The 16,488-nt window shown below is 42.4% G+C and overlaps 1 protein-coding gene across 5 annotated transcripts in view; it reads left to right on the forward strand.

Moving 5' to 3' along the window:
- The first annotated feature begins 365 nt into the window (after window positions 1-365).
- The window catches only part of cica (capicua transcriptional repressor a), a 95,964-nt gene continuing 79,841 nt past the window's right edge, over window positions 366-16,488 (forward strand). Inside the window, exons 1-2 of one of the 5 annotated variants that reach the window (XM_038302771.1) lie at window positions 366-804; window positions 12,389-15,953. In XM_038302771.1, the coding sequence (XP_038158699.1) occupies window positions 12,576-15,953 (3,378 nt within the window). In that variant the 5' untranslated portion in view covers window positions 366-804; window positions 12,389-12,575. Of the gene's footprint in view, window positions 805-1,226; window positions 1,455-12,010; window positions 12,162-12,388; window positions 15,954-16,488 lie in introns of those variants that run through there. The other 4 variants (XM_038302767.1, XM_038302770.1, XM_038302768.1 and 1 more) reach the window with 4 other exon arrangements.

Here is a 16,488-nt window from a genome sequence, read left to right on the forward strand (position 1 = left end):
TTTTTATCTGATTGGCCAAGGGGCGGGACAAAGGATGCCGTCCTGTTTGAAACGCTTCTGATTGGCAGGAAGAAGAGGATATAGAAAAAGGACCGTGAGAATTTGGGAGTTGATGTTTTCTGTGGATTCAGGTGGAACTACACTCCACCTGTGGATCGCAGTAGTCACGCTACACACGCGGAGACGCTGCTATATAATCGGGGGGGTTATTACATTTTTTATGTGACTTAAATGGTCATAATGTAATCTAATTTAATTTATTTGGGATATTATAGTTTGATCAATGTATATGCTTCTTCTAGTCCATGATAATTATTATTTGTAGCTGGCTGTTGAAATATTAGGGAAAAATAAAGACGTGATTTTTAAAAAGAGGATAGAGCTCCTCTTTTCCTTCTTCTCGTTGTTGAATAGACTTCCAGCTCTCCTATTGGTCCGCAGGCTCGATCTTCCAACAGCTGTTCTGTTTTCTCACACTCTGATTGGTCGAACTGCGCCATCTGTCAAATTTGTTTGGCCTCGAAGCCCCGCCCTTTCTCCATTTTCACACCGTCCCATTGGCCACTGTACTCCTTCTTAGTGAGCCATTGGACGGCGCGGCTGGTTGTCAAGGCTCCGGCTCTTCATTCACCATTTTGCGACTGTAGTGTAGAATGTCCAGGGCAGGAGTTTTTTTCTTTGCTCCTTTTAAGTTGCTTCGCCGGAGAAAGATGAGCGGCCGCTGACTGGCAGCGGAGGAGCACCGTGCCCTATTTAACTCAGCGGAGGAGCATCCTGTGAGAAGGGGATCCCGTGTTATCTCCGGTGAGTACAAGCTGCCTACAGATCTCCTCCTGCAGCACTGCAGAGGGGCTTGTTGTGCCCTTTTTCCCCCCAACCGTAACGTTCATGTTTACTGTGGTTATAAACACGAGTTAGCAGCTGATCTGATCCGTCTGGGCCGGTGGTGGGGGGGGGGGGGGAAGGGGAGCGGTGCGGCTGGACGTTAGAAACTTTTCTCGGTGAAATAAAAACAACGCCATTAAAAGTGAAGCTGGACTTCCCAGAAATCATTTCCGACTCCTCATCCTCACTCACACTCATTTCCTTCCTGTTTTCGCTTCTTTAAAGGCGGCTGTTTGTGGGCCTTCCTCCAGCTTATTGACACTTTCTCCCCGGTGTGTAAAGCAGCTCAGATCAAACTGACAGCTTTAAAGTCATCCACTTTTCCAGCCTTTCTTCACTTTGTTTTCTTATTCAACATCTCCGCTGCAGTTGAAGTGAAGCCGACAGGCTAACCCGGGAACCGGACTCCCCGTTTCAGCCGGTTATTTCCCGGTTCCTCTGAGCGGAGGCCTGGTGACGGAGCGCCGGAGCTGCGGCCTGGTCGCCTCGGCCTGCGGCTCCCACAGAGTAAACCCGGTAATAACTGCGGTACTACGCGGATGACACGGTGCTAGCAGCTCCCAGCAGAGGTGACGACATCCCGGCTTGTTGTTTGCATGTTCTTGGCCTTGTCTAGATTAAGTGAACAGCTGTTATCTCTGGATTATGATGATGCATTTCTCTACACGTCCCGGCCTGCTGTGGTTCAGCTCAGTTTCAATCCTGCTCTAAACTTTAAAACAAGTGTTAAACTGAGTTTTTACTGAAATATCGTAGTCCTGAACCATGGAAGAGGATTGGGGCCACTGAAAAATGAAAAAAGTTAACTGATTTTTAAAAATTAATTTCTGTATAATATAAAAAGTCAGAATTTGGACTTTAATATCAGAATTCTGACTTTTTTTCCTCAAAATTCTTACTTTAATCTAAAAATTCTGACTTATTTCTCAAAATTCTGACTTTAATCTCAGAATTATGTCTTTTTTTCCTCAAAATTCTGACTTTAATCTCAAAATTCTTACTTTTTTTCTCAAAATTCTGACTTTCATCTCAGAATTATGTCTTTTTTTTCTCAAAAATCTGACTAATCTCATAATTCTGTCTCTTTTTTTCAAAATTCTGACTTTCATCTCAGAATTCTGACTTATTTCTCAAAATTCTGACTTTAATCTCAAAATTCTTACTTTTTTCCTCAAATTCTGACTTTAATCTCAGAATTCTGGCTTTTTTTCTCAAAATTCTGACTTTAATCTCAAAATTTGAAATTTTTTTCCATCAGAATTCTGACTTTTTCCCCTAAATTCTTACTTTAATCTCAAAATTCTGACTTTTATCTCAAAATTTGATCTTTTTTTCCTCAGAATTCTGACTTTTTCTCCCAAATTCTGAATTTAATTTCGGAATTCCGACGTTTTTCCTTAAAATTCAGACTTTAAGCGCAGTATTCTGTCTTTTTTCTCTCAAAATTCTGACCTTAATCTTAAAATTCTGACTTATTTCTCAAAATTCTGACTTTTTTTCCTCAGAATTCTGACTTTAATCTCAAAATTCGGACTTTGATCTCAGAATTCTGACTGAATTCTGAACGCTACCAAGCCGTAGCCATGTCTATTTTACTGACTACATTAGCTCTCTTGTTTTAATCACCCTCTGCTCTTCCATTAATGACATAGCATCATCGGGGACCCCTCAGGCATGTAAAAAGTCGCCTAATTCCTTCATTTTCCACCAATGTGTCACTGATCATCTCAAACAACTCACATCTTTGTCAGTGAAGCTGAGTGCTCCCACATCTCTTCCTTCATGGTGCCCATCTACATTAAGATCCACAATTCTGAGATTTAAGTCAGAATTCTAACATATTAAACTGAAATAATATCTAAAAATCAGTTAACTTTTTTTTTTACTGAACAGATTGCATCCTAAAAGTTAGGATTTTCCAGATGTAAAAGCATTCTCAAAGCTATAACAGTAGATTATTTGGTTTAAAACGCTCATCTCTGAGCTATAAATCAAACTCTCCACAGAGATGAACCAACTGTTGTGTCTACGTGTAACAAAACTTCTAAACCATAACCAGTTCAAAGGACGTAGTTTGTTCCCTTTTGCTTAAAAAACAAACAAAGTTTTGCACAGAGTTTCAAAACCGCGCTTCTGGGACATGTTTAGTTTATAACAGAGCAAGTGGGAAACAACACAAGTATCAGAATAAGAAGGAAATCTTTCTGGAAGGCGGATGTTTCTCCTCATTTAGTTTACAGTTTGGAGTGTCAGGAAGCTGTTTGTTGATGCCCCCTCCTCCACCTGTTGCTGCTCATTGCTTTTCCTCTGACTGAAACAAAGGTGGAAATCATGGATCACAGACTTATTACACCCCCTCAACTCGCTGCTCATAGCTCAGTAATAACCCTGTCCTAAACTTGGCCGTCCTTAGCCCTTTATGTTGTCATATTATTGAGTCATTAATGCGCTATTTTGAAACATTTGGAGATTGCAGACAATTTTACCATAGGTTGGAACAAAAGAGTTGATCTACTCTTATTTTCCAGGCTGTCTTAAAACTTTTCTTTGGAGAAATTAATGCTTTTAAAGATAATTTCCCATCCTTCTCAGCAAAAATGTTGGTGGAGAGATGAATGCCAGTCACTCTCAGATATTTTGGGAATGTACAAAAATACAAACCCACTGTGATACATTTTCTCAGGCTATAGAAGAAAAAATAGGATACAAGATTAGGACTGAAGTCCTGAATCGATTCTATTTTGATTCATACAGTTCTAAATCGATTCATTTAGATTCGATCTGTTTTTACAATAAAGAAAGTGATTCAAATGTGTTTCAAAATATTCCAATACTGTCATATTAAACGCAAAGTGCAAACTTGTAAATCAGACAGTTTAAACTTGAAATGTGAACAAAACTGTCTCAAAAGCGCAAACTTGTTTGTGAAAAGTGAATAAGTGAAGCCTCACACGAGCAAACAGACGTGACACAGCAGACATTCATGAGCTGCATTATCTTCACTGCACAAACCATATTTGCAGCGTTTTTTGTATCAACTACAGGGTGTTTGCTGGTCACCTCCTATTTGTTAATGTCTTCAGTCAGTCAGTTTCGCCGGTAGCGCTGAAGAAGTTCTCGTGAGTTCTCAAATAGGCTCCCCCTAGGGCTTTGTCGGGAAACTGCCGTGCGTCCCTAGAAATTCCAGACCGACTTTGCAGAAGCATCCCAGCAAAACTGCTTTGCGACCAAAGACCAGACCCAAGCGGCATTTGATGTGTGCGGGTACAGAAGTATAATCCGCCCTGAAGTCGACAGAAACGCTTGTAATAGGGTTTGTATTTTCCAAAACTGAGCTCAAACAGATATTTATGGGATGCTTTCCTATTGTTGAGAACACAAAAGAACCAAAATACGCTGATATTTGTATTTATTGGTAGTTAGACATTAATGTATAAGTAAAAAAGGTGGAATAACAGCAAATTCCGATGCCAACAGCGATATATAAAGCCTCCCTAGTTTTAAAACGATCTAGAAATAAGTAAACATTTCCTAAATTAAGTGTATTCAGCCTTAACTTGAGTAGATAAATGAGAAAGTTTGCCAATGGAATGAGTAATTTTACTCTTAAAATACGATTTTTAGATAATATGCACTTGAAATAAGACGATGCAATAGTGTTTTCTTATTTTAAGCGTAAATTGGCTTGTTCCATTGGCTGAATGTCTCTTTTACCTCCTTAATTCAAGAACAAATGCACTTATTTTAAGAAAAAATGACTTATCTAGATTTAGATTTTTGCAGTACATCCATCAATCCGTCAAACGTGGATCGGTTGACGGATGTTTTCCCTTTCAGCTACAGCAGTGATTATCCTCTTTCAAAAGCAGAAAAAAAAAAAATTTATAAATTTGTCCCACATATTGTTAAGTCTTTGTATTGAAATTATTGTTGGGGACGTCCACACCAGTCCTTCAGAAAGTTACGCCTGTACCAATGACCAGGTATTGTGTACTTGGGCTGGCTGGAGAGTGAAGAGATACACAGGAACGAGATCTATCTCCATGAGATCTTGATAGTGGCAGCTAAAAAGGCAGATAGCAGAAAATGCTAAAATGGAAATAAATAGTAGAGGGAATCTTCACAATGGAGAAAATGACCTTCCACCTAAGGATCAAGTCCAAATACCTGAAACAACTTAGGAGAAAGTGGCTTGATTACAGAAATGGGAAAGTACTTTTACCCTCAGTGAGACTGGATCGCCAGACACATCTATATAAGCAGATCTACGCGACCCCCACATCCCCTATACATGAACTATGATATACCTTTGTTCTCCTCTTTTCACTTTTCTATTTTATGTCTTCTACGCAAACTTGAAAAAAACATAAAAAAGAAAAATACTTTTCCATCCTGAAGAATGTTTTTATTTGTTAAGCCGCGCTACTCTGGCCTGTGAATCATAGGAGCTTAAATACATAGCTAAGCTGGAGAGAGATAAATGATGTGTCTACAGACAAATACGGTTTCTTAACATCAGACGTAAAGACTCATCTCTCATCTTTTCTTTAGTTTCCTCTTTCTTCTTACTTTAGAACATTTGATTCAATATCCTAGTTTATTAAGAGGAACTAAAGAAATATTTCATTTTCACTTTTTGGATTCTGACTCCTTTTCTGTCTCAGTCTCTGCAGCCTGACCATCACAGCACATTGTGGTAATAAGAAAACTTGAGAGAAGTGGAGAAATAGAATGCATTAAATTATCACAAGGCATTAAAAATAGAGATAATCGATTCAGGATTTATGGGTTCCAATTTCCAACATCTGAATTTCCATGTCTGCCAATACCGAGATTTTTGGATTCACAATTATTATGTGCCAAAATGTCAAGTTTTATTTACCTTTATAAAACTAATCATCAAATAATAACCCTCAAAGGGATACTTACATGCATGTATGCATGTCAGCCGCAAACCTGCTTAATCTAAACCACAAACCTTTTAAATAATTAGCATGAAACAGTTTGCTGGTTTAAAAAGTTGCTGATGTTTATTTTCTGGCTTCTGTGGGGGTGCTGAATATTGGTAAAGTGGTGTAAAAAGCAACTAAGCACCTCGGTAATATTTATCTATAATGAAATACTCATAAGCACGGGCGAAGTTACACTGAGTGTGCATCGGATTTTCAGAAAAATTTCCCCCCAACACTTCAATAAAAGATGTTTATAACCATTTTATAAGCAGTGTTAGCAGTGCTAGCTTAATAGCAGTGCCTCCATGTATTTTGGACTTTAAATTTTTTCAACAGGTTCATTATTTTACGACAGAAAAAAGGTTACGTGTTCAGAAGAATAGGACTATTTCTCTGATTTTCGTCTGTTCCTAATGCTCCATTTCGCTCACCTGATTTTAACTGGGTTGAATTATGAAATGAAAACCTTATCACTACATTATATCAGAAATACTCTCCTTCTGGTCAGCATTGCCCATCCTAGAGTTCCTAAATATGGTTTACCAAAGAATCAGGACTCTATTGATAAAACTGCTGCTATAAAAACATGTTTTCTGCAGAGAGGTCACTCTGCACGGCGTTTAGGTGAAACTTCCCAGGCTGCGTCTTCTAAAACCCGATTCAAATATCTTCAAAAACGTGTCACGCCAGCTGGAGAACTTCTGCTTTTAGACATCCCAGATCAGACAGAAGCTTTTCTATTAAAGGCTTCGTCACATGTAGTAGAGAAAATGTCATGTGTTTAGTAAAATTTCCTTTGATAAGATTTGTACAGGTTGAAACAAAGAATCATTGAGCATAGGAGCTCAATCAGACGTAATGATGTAAATGATCCTGTCATTTCAGTGATATCTCCTGTCCTGTCTCCTCCTTACCTTTCCAGGACATTAAACGTATAGCCCGGCCAGTCAGACTGACTTATGTTGTGTACTCAGCATAGCAGGCCTGAAATAAGAGGTTCAGAGCCTGATTTTGAAGGAGGGAACATTAGAGTCCGTGGAAACAGTTTAAAAAACAATTACAGGGGTTGACGTTAAGGATTTTTACTTTCACATTTCCAAAAACTATTTTTACTTGCCCAGTATAATGTTTGATAAATATAGTTCCTAATATTCATTTTTGTATATATATCAATGAAACATGTTTGTTTTTTAAATGTTTTTTGGATGTTTAGTGAATGGATGAGGATGGGTGGGGGGTAAAGAGGATCTCCGATGCTAAGTGGGTGGTGGATGTGTTACTGTACTTACATTTTTTTGACTTGTTGTTTTTTAGCCTGCCAAGTCGAAAAAAAATGTGTCTGATTCGCGCCAATTCCCGGACAAAAATCACGCCATCTGGCGGAAAATCACGCGAGAATGTGTACAAACCAACAAAAATGGCGCTGGCAACGCTTTTGGGTCGTTTTCTTCTAATGTAGATGATTTTTAAGTGATTATGCGAATAAAATGATACAGAAACACAGGTACAATAGCTTTTTTTAGCTTGTTGGCGTTTTGGTAACTACATCAAAATTACCGCTAGGAGGACAAAAATCACGCCACCTGGCGGAAAATCACCCGGCTTTTTCAAACCATGCGAGAATGTGTACAAAACTACAAAAATGGCGCCGACAACGCTATGACTTGTTGTTTTTGAGCCTGCCAGGTCGAATAAAATGTGTCTTATTTGCGGCAATTCCTGGACAAAAATCACGCTATCTGGCGGAAAACCACGCGGCTTTATCAAATCACGCGAAAATGTGTACAAAACAACAAAAATGGTGCCGACAACGCTTCTGGGTTGTTTTCTTCTAATGTTGGTGATTTTTGAGTGATTATGCGAATAAAATGATACAGAAACACAGGTACAATAGCGCTTTCTAGCTTGTTTGTCGTTTTGGTAACTACATCAAAATTACCGCTAGGTGGACAAAAATCACGCCATCTGGCGGAAAATCACCCGGCTTTTTCAAATCACGCGAGAATGTGTACAAAACAACAAAAGTGGCGCCGGCAACGCTATGACCTGTTGTTGTTTTTTAGCCTGCCAAATTGAAAAAATGTGTCTGATTCGCGCCAATTCCCGGACAAAAATCACGCCATCTGGCGGAAAATCTCGCGAGAATGTGTACAAAACAACAAAAATGGCGCCGACAATGGTTTTGGGTCGTTTTCTACGAATGTAGGTGATTTTTAAGTGATTATGCGAATAAAATGATACAGAAACACAGGTACAATAGCGCTTTCTAGCTTGATTGTCAATTTGGTAACTACATCAAAATTACTGCTTGGTGGACAAAAATCATGCCATCTGGAGGAAAATCACCCGGCTTTATCCAAATCATGCGAGAATGTGAACAAAACAACAAAAATGGCGCCAGCAACAAAAATGGCGCTGGCAAAACAACAAAAATGGCGCCGGGTCGTTTTCATCGAATATCTGTGATTTTAAAGTAATTTTGAGTGATAAATAATGGGGTTTTTTTGCGATCATTGCACTTGCCCGGCGGGCAAATGCAATGAAATTTGTGCTCTCCCAACAATAAAAACTACTTGCCCCGAGAGATCGGGCGATGGTTAACATCGATCCCTGAATTAGATAACTACGGATGTGATGCAAAAACATCGACTTTAAAAAAAGCTCTCTGATTAAGGCGTTTCTGACACAAAACTCACAATAAAAGGGGAAATCTAGTTAATATTCAAGTATTTGCTTCCCATTTGGCACACAAAAATAGGTTTTAGAAAGCCGACGCTGGGCAGTAGTGTCTGCTTCCATCAATGGACCTAAGAAAAGTGGCTGGCTAGCTGAAGTGGTAAGTCACCCGTCCTGCAAACAGGAGGCCTGGGTTCGTATCCCAGTTTGGGGGGAATGATGTGGAATCCTGAGGTTCTGGGTTTGAGCTCCACTCCCACAGACGGCCACTCAGGCTCCTTGAGCAAAAGACCCTTAACCCCACAGTGCCCCCTGGCTGCTACACAAGTGGCTGCTACACAATTGCAGCCAACTGCTCCGCAAGGGGATGGGTTAAATACAGGCAGTTCATTTTTTTGCTCTGTACTTGTGACAGTGTAGTGACAATTAAATACTGGAGAAAAAAAAACAAGATATTGCGAATGAAACATCAGTTTATAAACAGAATAAATTACCATTTATTAAAATATCACAGTGTGCAACTGCTTTTTGTTGGTAAACCAAAGTGGAATTAGTCAAAATATGACCTCCAGCCGCACAGGTCTATGAAGTGTGGATCAGTGGCCTCAGTAGCCTTATAACAAACCCAAAAAAAAGATGCCAGGTTCTGCTCCAAGGCTGCGCTTTAGAAAGATATAGTTTTCACAATATTGATACCTTAAAGAGAAGCTTTTACTTCATTCTGTCTGCGTTTTGTTTGCCGGCACCCTAAACAGAAATACTTTAACATACACATCTATTGATGCACTTATAAACTCCGACTGACCGAGAACGTTTGTTCCTCATGGCTAAGCGTGTAATAACTACGGAAGCTGTGGAGTGTCATAAATGTGAGAAAAGTCAACACCCTGCATGAGTTAAATTGTTTCTCTGGAAGTTGTTCACAACACATTTTACCAGGAGACATTTTGGACGGCTTGACTTTTTATTAGCAGCAGCATATAAATGTATTAATATCTCCCATTTGCCTAAAGTATATGCTGAGAAATGTTTATTTACTTTCAGTTTCATTTATTTTAGAGGATTTATCACGGGAGGTGATTGACATATCTTTTTTTGACATACTTATTTTCTGAGATATGTTTTAGCGATCTCTCGGTTTTTATGTTTTGTCTTTTCTTGTTACTTCCTCCTCCCTCTCCCTGGGCTAAGAATCAATACCCATTTATCACTTTAGTTTATCACTTTAGTTTTGTATGAAAAATATACCTTAAACTACCTCGATGGGTTTTACTTTTTGGTGTTTTTTTGAAGCTTTTTGTGATCAGACCTTAAATAGTTTTGTTTATTTGTACCTGACCAAAGGATTCACGCTCATCTAGGTAATTTAAAGTGTAATTTTTGAACAAAACTAAAGGGATAAATGCAAATCTTTCGTCTTGCGAGGATTAGTTTTGTGGTCTGACGTGGTATTCTGATCTGACAGAACCACGGCCCTCATTCCAGAAGACAGGAAGTAGAATAATCTACGTTCTCCTTTACCTGTTTTATGCTCACCCTCGTCCACTAACTGCTCATGTACAAGTAAAGCCATCAAGGCTAACAGATTTGTCCCCTTTTGGCTACACTAATCAACACTTTCATTTAGACTTTAACTTTAACAGAATATATGTTATGAAAGTAATGCTTGTTTGTTCCTCACAAAAAGCCATTTGAAGCTGTTTGATTACTTATTTATTCAGTTGTTACGGCTTTCCTGTGCATTACAACATGTGTGCCTAATATGATACAATTTTAAAGTTGTTGAGCAAAGACCTCACTGAGGATATGAGGGATCGTTTGTCCCCCAGTTAATCTACTGCTAAAATCTGGCCTTCTCTGGGTCAAACTGCTAGGGTGCCACGTGTGCAGGATGATGACCGGTTTGCTGAGTTTAGGATACACTTTTTTCTCTTTCTTAACTTAATTAGGAGTTCAACAATCATTCATGTGAACAAACTGTTCTGAGGATGTTGAAATAAGCATCTAAAACCATGAAGAATAACAGTTTAAGACCATCTCGGCAGATATCCATCAGGTTTTCCTCCTTTGAACAGCAAATTAAACCGACCATTGCCAACAAGATTCACTTAAGACTTGACGTAGTATTCAGTTATGTCATTTAGGCTGTAAAAAGATTTCTCAGTCTATGTAATTCATCCTTAAAGGAGGCTGTTCACGTTTTTTTTTGTCCTCCACCGTGTGACTTCCATCAGCCTGTGTGCGTTTGTGTTGGCTCATCACAGTGCAAACGTTGTTCCTCCAAATTAAAAGCAATTGAACTTGTTACCTCTTACTTAAGCTCCATAATTTCAGCCGGAGTAGTGCGTATTGCATCAGTTCACCTTTAAGCCGTTATCATTCAGCTCATGGCTTTGACACCAGCTGTTGTACTCTGAGCACTATTGAGTAAACACACGCAGCATACCTCTATCGTGACCAAGTAAGGCCAGCTGCCAAATTATTTTATGACAGCCACTCTACGGTCGCCTGTCCAAAATAGGGATTTACATAGAGCGAGGTGATGGCTGCATGCTCACTGCTAGCGCTATCCACTATCCCTCTATCCCTGCATGGATGTTTGCTGTGTGGCCTTGAGACAGACGGCTCGCATCTCTCAATGTGGGTGCCTCTCCCGTCGATGCGATGGCAGCAGTTATTAAAAGGCCTCCGAATGAACTCAAGCTTTCACAGACAAACAAGAATGCTGCAAAAAGGGAACAGAGACACGCCAAGAGGAAGGATTGGCTGGAAGAAAGGTTGGAAGGAGAAACAGGGACAGACAAGACAGGCAGACATGTGAGTTGACAAACAACAAAACAGTCAGTGACAAGCTAGAGTCCTCTGCGGCGGTTGATAGACGTCAAGACAGAAGATTTTGACAGAGCAAATCGCAGCAGGAGTGAAGTATTGGAGAAAGATGACAAGGCCTGTTTATATTCCCTCTCTTGGTCTACGTGTTGTTAACATATTAACGTATTTATAACATATTTCAAACTCCTCTGAGACAAATTTTCCAAGAAACGAAGTAAAAAACACATCAGCATTGACCTGAATCCTGCAAACAAACAGTTCAACAAATCATCATAATCCATCAGGGTTTCTTTTTCTAAAGCCCGAGGTATTCTGAGGGTCTTCTCTATGGCGGGACAATTATTTGGCTTTTCTGGATGATTACAGCTCAGTAGGAAAATGGGGAGCAAGTGGAGACTAGAGGTAAAAAAAAAAAATCAATATTGGAGGGTGCGGGTGTGTGATAGTAGCAAAGAAAGAGGGAGGAATAAAGTAACGGGAAGTTAGGTAATGTCTTCCACAGGAAATGGAGTTCGTAGGGGCGGATTGACTGCTTTGAAATACACAGATAAAGGTCGCCTAAGAGAGAGCGAGACAGAGAGGGGAAAAAAAGGGAGGGTTTCAGAATGTGAGCGCAGGAGGAATTCCCCTGCCTTTACTGCCCCGGCCAAGAAATAGTGTGTGAGTAAGGAGAGCAAGCAGAGAGGCTTGTCTGGGCAAATTGCATAGCGCTCCTCACTATTTCCATGCTGTGTTGTAAGCCTGCATTGTGTTTACCCTACAATATGGCCTCCTGTTTTCTTTGTGTACCTGCTCTGGATGCAGGCTTTGCGTAATGTGAGTAGGATTTGTTATGTAATGAATTAAAGTGTTATGAATATGCAGATTACTACTCTAGTGCAACATTTTTATGTCCAGCTTTTATTGTGGTGTTACATATTAGAAATCTCTTGTTTTAACTTCTCAGTGCTATCCATATTGTGTTCATTGCTTAGGTCTGCTTTCTTGTGTAAATGCCAGATGAGTAACCCATGCTTTCTGTTTTGTTTTTTTCTTTCTCTCAGAGTCCTTGAAACAAAGTGGTCAAGTGCCGGAGTCGCACAACCAAAGGCAAGACAGAATGAGAAAGACCGGCCCTGACAGAGGAAAAAAATAGAAGGGAAGCAAGAAAACAACTGACACGTCAAGGAGATACTTAGGGATAAATAAATAACAAGATCTGTTTGGAGTAAAGGCCAACAAGATAAAAAGATGAAGCCAATAAAGAAGCAAGGCCGGCGCTCCCCTCAATCCACTCGGACCAAAGGAGGGAAGCGCCACGGAGCTGGAGAGACCTCAGAGGGTGGGGAGAAGCGAGATTCAGACGAGAACAGAGACGAAAGCAGATCTCCTCAAAACCGAACTCCCTCCTCATCTTTTTCCTCTAGTTCCCACTCAGACTCCTCTCAGGCTGGCCTAATGGCGGTACGGGACGTTTCGGATGGGGAGGGAATGTCAGATACAACGGTATCAGTCGTGATGGATTCAGGCAAACTGTTGACATTGTCCAACGAAAGGTCTGGGAGGTCGGCACTGAGCGGCAGTGGCAGCAGCCAGTGTGACAGTGGTGGCAGCAGTTGTAGTAACAGCAGTACACCGAGTGCAAACAACAGTCCGAATCCAGCCTCCAGCAGAAAAACCGCCACTTTTAAGGCCCGCGTTCCCAAAAAGAAGTACACCTCTGAACACTGTTCTACAGCTACTGCCAGTAATCATAGCACCCCTGTATCCTCCACCCCCCCTCCCCTGAGTGACGGGGTCCTTACCCAGGGGTCAACAGGTTTAGGACTCTGTGTCTCTCACTCCAATAGCAACAGTCAAAGTATGAGTCTGATGGACAACTTTCCCAGTGGAGCAACAGGCAGAGACAATTCCCTTGATTCTCCAGGACCCCCTACATTGTCTCTTGTAGGGGATAGGCCTGCAGGAGGTGAAGAGCGAGTATCCCCAAGCCCCCTTCCACGATGTTCTTCAACAGACACTGCCAGCGAGCACTCTGCTGACTTAGAAGTGGTTGGCGACGTGCCTGCGATCACACAGACATCTCATTCTACACCCAGTCTACTTGACACACTGTCAGACACCCTCGCTAAAGGGTTAAAAAATCAACGTGTCCTTGCTCGCCAGCGCAGAAGACAAACATCTGAGGAAATAGGAGGTGACAAAAGAGAAGAAGGGAGGCGTTCAGAATTTGTGTTTCGGGCTGGAGTGGTCCGTAAGGTCAGCGGCGAATTTGGCTGTTTGGAGGTGCAACTGAATGGGGAGAAGACAATGTGCAGTTATCCTTACCGACATGACAGCACTTCAGGGGTGGTGGAAATAATCTTAGATGCACCTCCACCCGGTGTCCATACAATACCCGTTGGCACCCGTGTCTGTGTACCATTTGGCAATGAGGATGGCAATGAGGGCCAGTGGCAGTGGTACAGAGAAGGTGTGGTGACCGAGGTAGACACACACCCTGCTGTGGCCAATCGTTACCGCGTCCTTCTGTCTGAGGGGAGGCCTCATTCTCTGGATGTAGAAGATAGCAGAGGTGCTACCCAGGCGGTATGGGTCTCTCGACAAACTCTCCGGCTTCTAGTACCACCATGGGACCTGGATTTGCCATCATGTGGTGGCCATGGAGGGGAAGAGGGCATCAGAGAAAAGGAAAAACAGTTTGAAGAAAGGGAACAAATCGATGTGGAACAGGAAGTTTCTAGTCTTAGCCGAGGAATGACCACTGGTATTGGCTCAATGTTTGGCAGAGAAATAGCGTACCCAGGTATTATAACTGTCTCCTCCACTGCAGGCCACAACATTGTCTCACCAGTTACTCAGACACCTGTGATGAGCCTGGCTCATGGTAGAGAATGGGAAATTAATGACCTGGAAATGGAGAGAGAGCGTCGGCGGAAACAAGAAAGAGACAGAGAAAGGGAAAACGATGCAAAGCAGCAGCAACACCACCCCTACATGCCACTCACCCCTGAAGAGGACATGGAGGTGTCCCACTTTAACATGGTCCCCTTGGGGGCAATCATACCTGGGACCAAACAGAGACCAGTTCACCACCAGATTGTCTCAAAGCCCCCATCTGGCTACCTCAATTCCCACCTGCCTGTTGTACGGAGCATTGGGATTTCCTCCACCCACCTGGCCCTGACCCCTCACCCTAATCCTTCAAATGTTCTGTTAGGGCTTGACTCAAATAATGCAACTGCCGGCACCATCATTACAGGCCCCCAGCTCCACTCTCTGCCTCCCATCTCCTCCTCCACTACATCCTCCAGAGTAGAGAAGGCTTCTGGGGGAGGAGCAACTAGTGGTGGAGGAGGACCAGGGTCAGGTTCAAACTCTTCCTCTACAAACCGTTCACGCACTCCTCTTACAGCTGCCCAGCAAAAGTACAAGAAGGGAGATGTTGTGTGCACACCAACAGGCATCCGAAAGAAGTTCAACGGGAAGCAGTGGAGGAGGTTGTGTTCTCGGGAGGGCTGTTCCAAAGAGTCCCAACGACGAGGATACTGTTCCAGACATCTTTCAATGAGGACCAAGGAAATGGAGGCAAGTGGAGGCGGCCGGGAGCGCAGCGGAGCCAGCAGCACAGGGACTTTAACGCCATCCGATCTACGGCTGGGAGGTGGAAGAGCCAGCTCAGAGTTCGACTGGGATGAGACATCGAGGGAAAGCAGCGAAGCCAGCAGCCGTGGAGGAGATTCACGTCCCCGCTTAGTCCTGCCCTCCCTGATACCCCAAGACCTTTCTCGTTTTGACTTTGATGAGTGCGAGGCAGCGAATATGCTGGTCTCCTTAGGGGGGTCCCGCTCCGGCACGCCATCATTCTCTCCCATTTCCAATCAGTCCCCGTTCTCACCAACGCCGTCACCATCTCCTTCGCCTCACTTTGGCTTCCGCCCTGCCAATTTTAGTCCAATCACTGCCCCGCTTACCCAACGCCGCCCTCGGCAACTCAGTGGCACTAAGATGGGTACGCCATGTTCTGACAGAGAACGCCATCCGTCAGGAATTGTGCCCTCCTTTCAGACCAGCCTCACCTTTACGGTCCCAATGAGTCCCAGCAAGAGAAGGCCGGAGACCCACCCGCCCCCTCCTCTACCTGCTGTCCTGGACTACCAAAACAAATCGGATCAGCAGCAGCTGATGGGCGTAGGGGGCAGCATTGTTGGAGACCAAGCTGTTTTCAGAGTCCTCTCCCCCCACAGTCAGCCCACAACACCTTCCGCACTTTCCTTTTCACGCCCTCGCAGCGCCACCAGCAGGCCATCATCCTCTGCTGCCTCTACGCCCCCACCCATGCTTGTGTCTCCAACCCCTTCTACCCTGCCCCAAGAACCCTCCCCACGCCGCATAGTGCCCCTTCGCGACTCTCCGGTCATTGTCCGCAACCCCGACGTCCCCTTGGCAAAATTCTCAGACGGCCCCTTGCAGAGAAGAGAAAGAAGCCGGTCAAGTGAGCAGAACCAGGCACAGCACTCTGCTCCCCCAGGCCTGCAGGCCCCTGTGCCTATTAACGGAGCCACGTCCAATCCAGCGGTTCTCCTCAGGAACCCAGCCTCAACACTGGTCCTGGTCACTTCCAGTTCTGTAAGTTTTTTCTCTACAGCGAAAGCCCTTTAGCTTTGCAGATCTTTACTATTGCCGATTTAATGACATCTTGCTGAAGTATATGTTTCCAATCATCAAGGCTACTAACCATAAAAGTCTCCTGATGATTTTTTTCAATATACAGGTGCTGGTCATAAAATTAGAATATCATGAAAAAGTAGATTGATTTCAGTAATTCCATTTAAAAAGTGAAACTTGTATATTATATTCATACATTACATACAAACTCATATATTTCAGATGTTTATTTTGTTTAATTTTGATGATTACAAATGACAACAAATGAAAATCTCAAATTCATCATATCAGAAAATTAGAATATTGTGAAAAGGTTCAAAATTGATGGCCCCTGGTGCCACACTCTAATCAGCTAATTAACTCAAACCACCTGCAAAAGCCTTTAAATGGTCTTTCAGTCTAGTTCTATAGGCTACACAATCATGGGGAAGACTGCTGACTTGACAGTTGTCCAAAAGACGACCATCGACACCTTGCACAAGGAGGTCAAGACACA

The sequence above is a fragment of the Cyprinodon tularosa genome, unplaced genomic scaffold, assembly GCF_016077235.1.
Source record: "Cyprinodon tularosa strain WSP-4 unplaced genomic scaffold, ASM1607723v1 ctg5, whole genome shotgun sequence".
NCBI classification, from domain to species: Eukaryota; Metazoa; Chordata; class Actinopteri; order Cyprinodontiformes; family Cyprinodontidae; genus Cyprinodon; species Cyprinodon tularosa.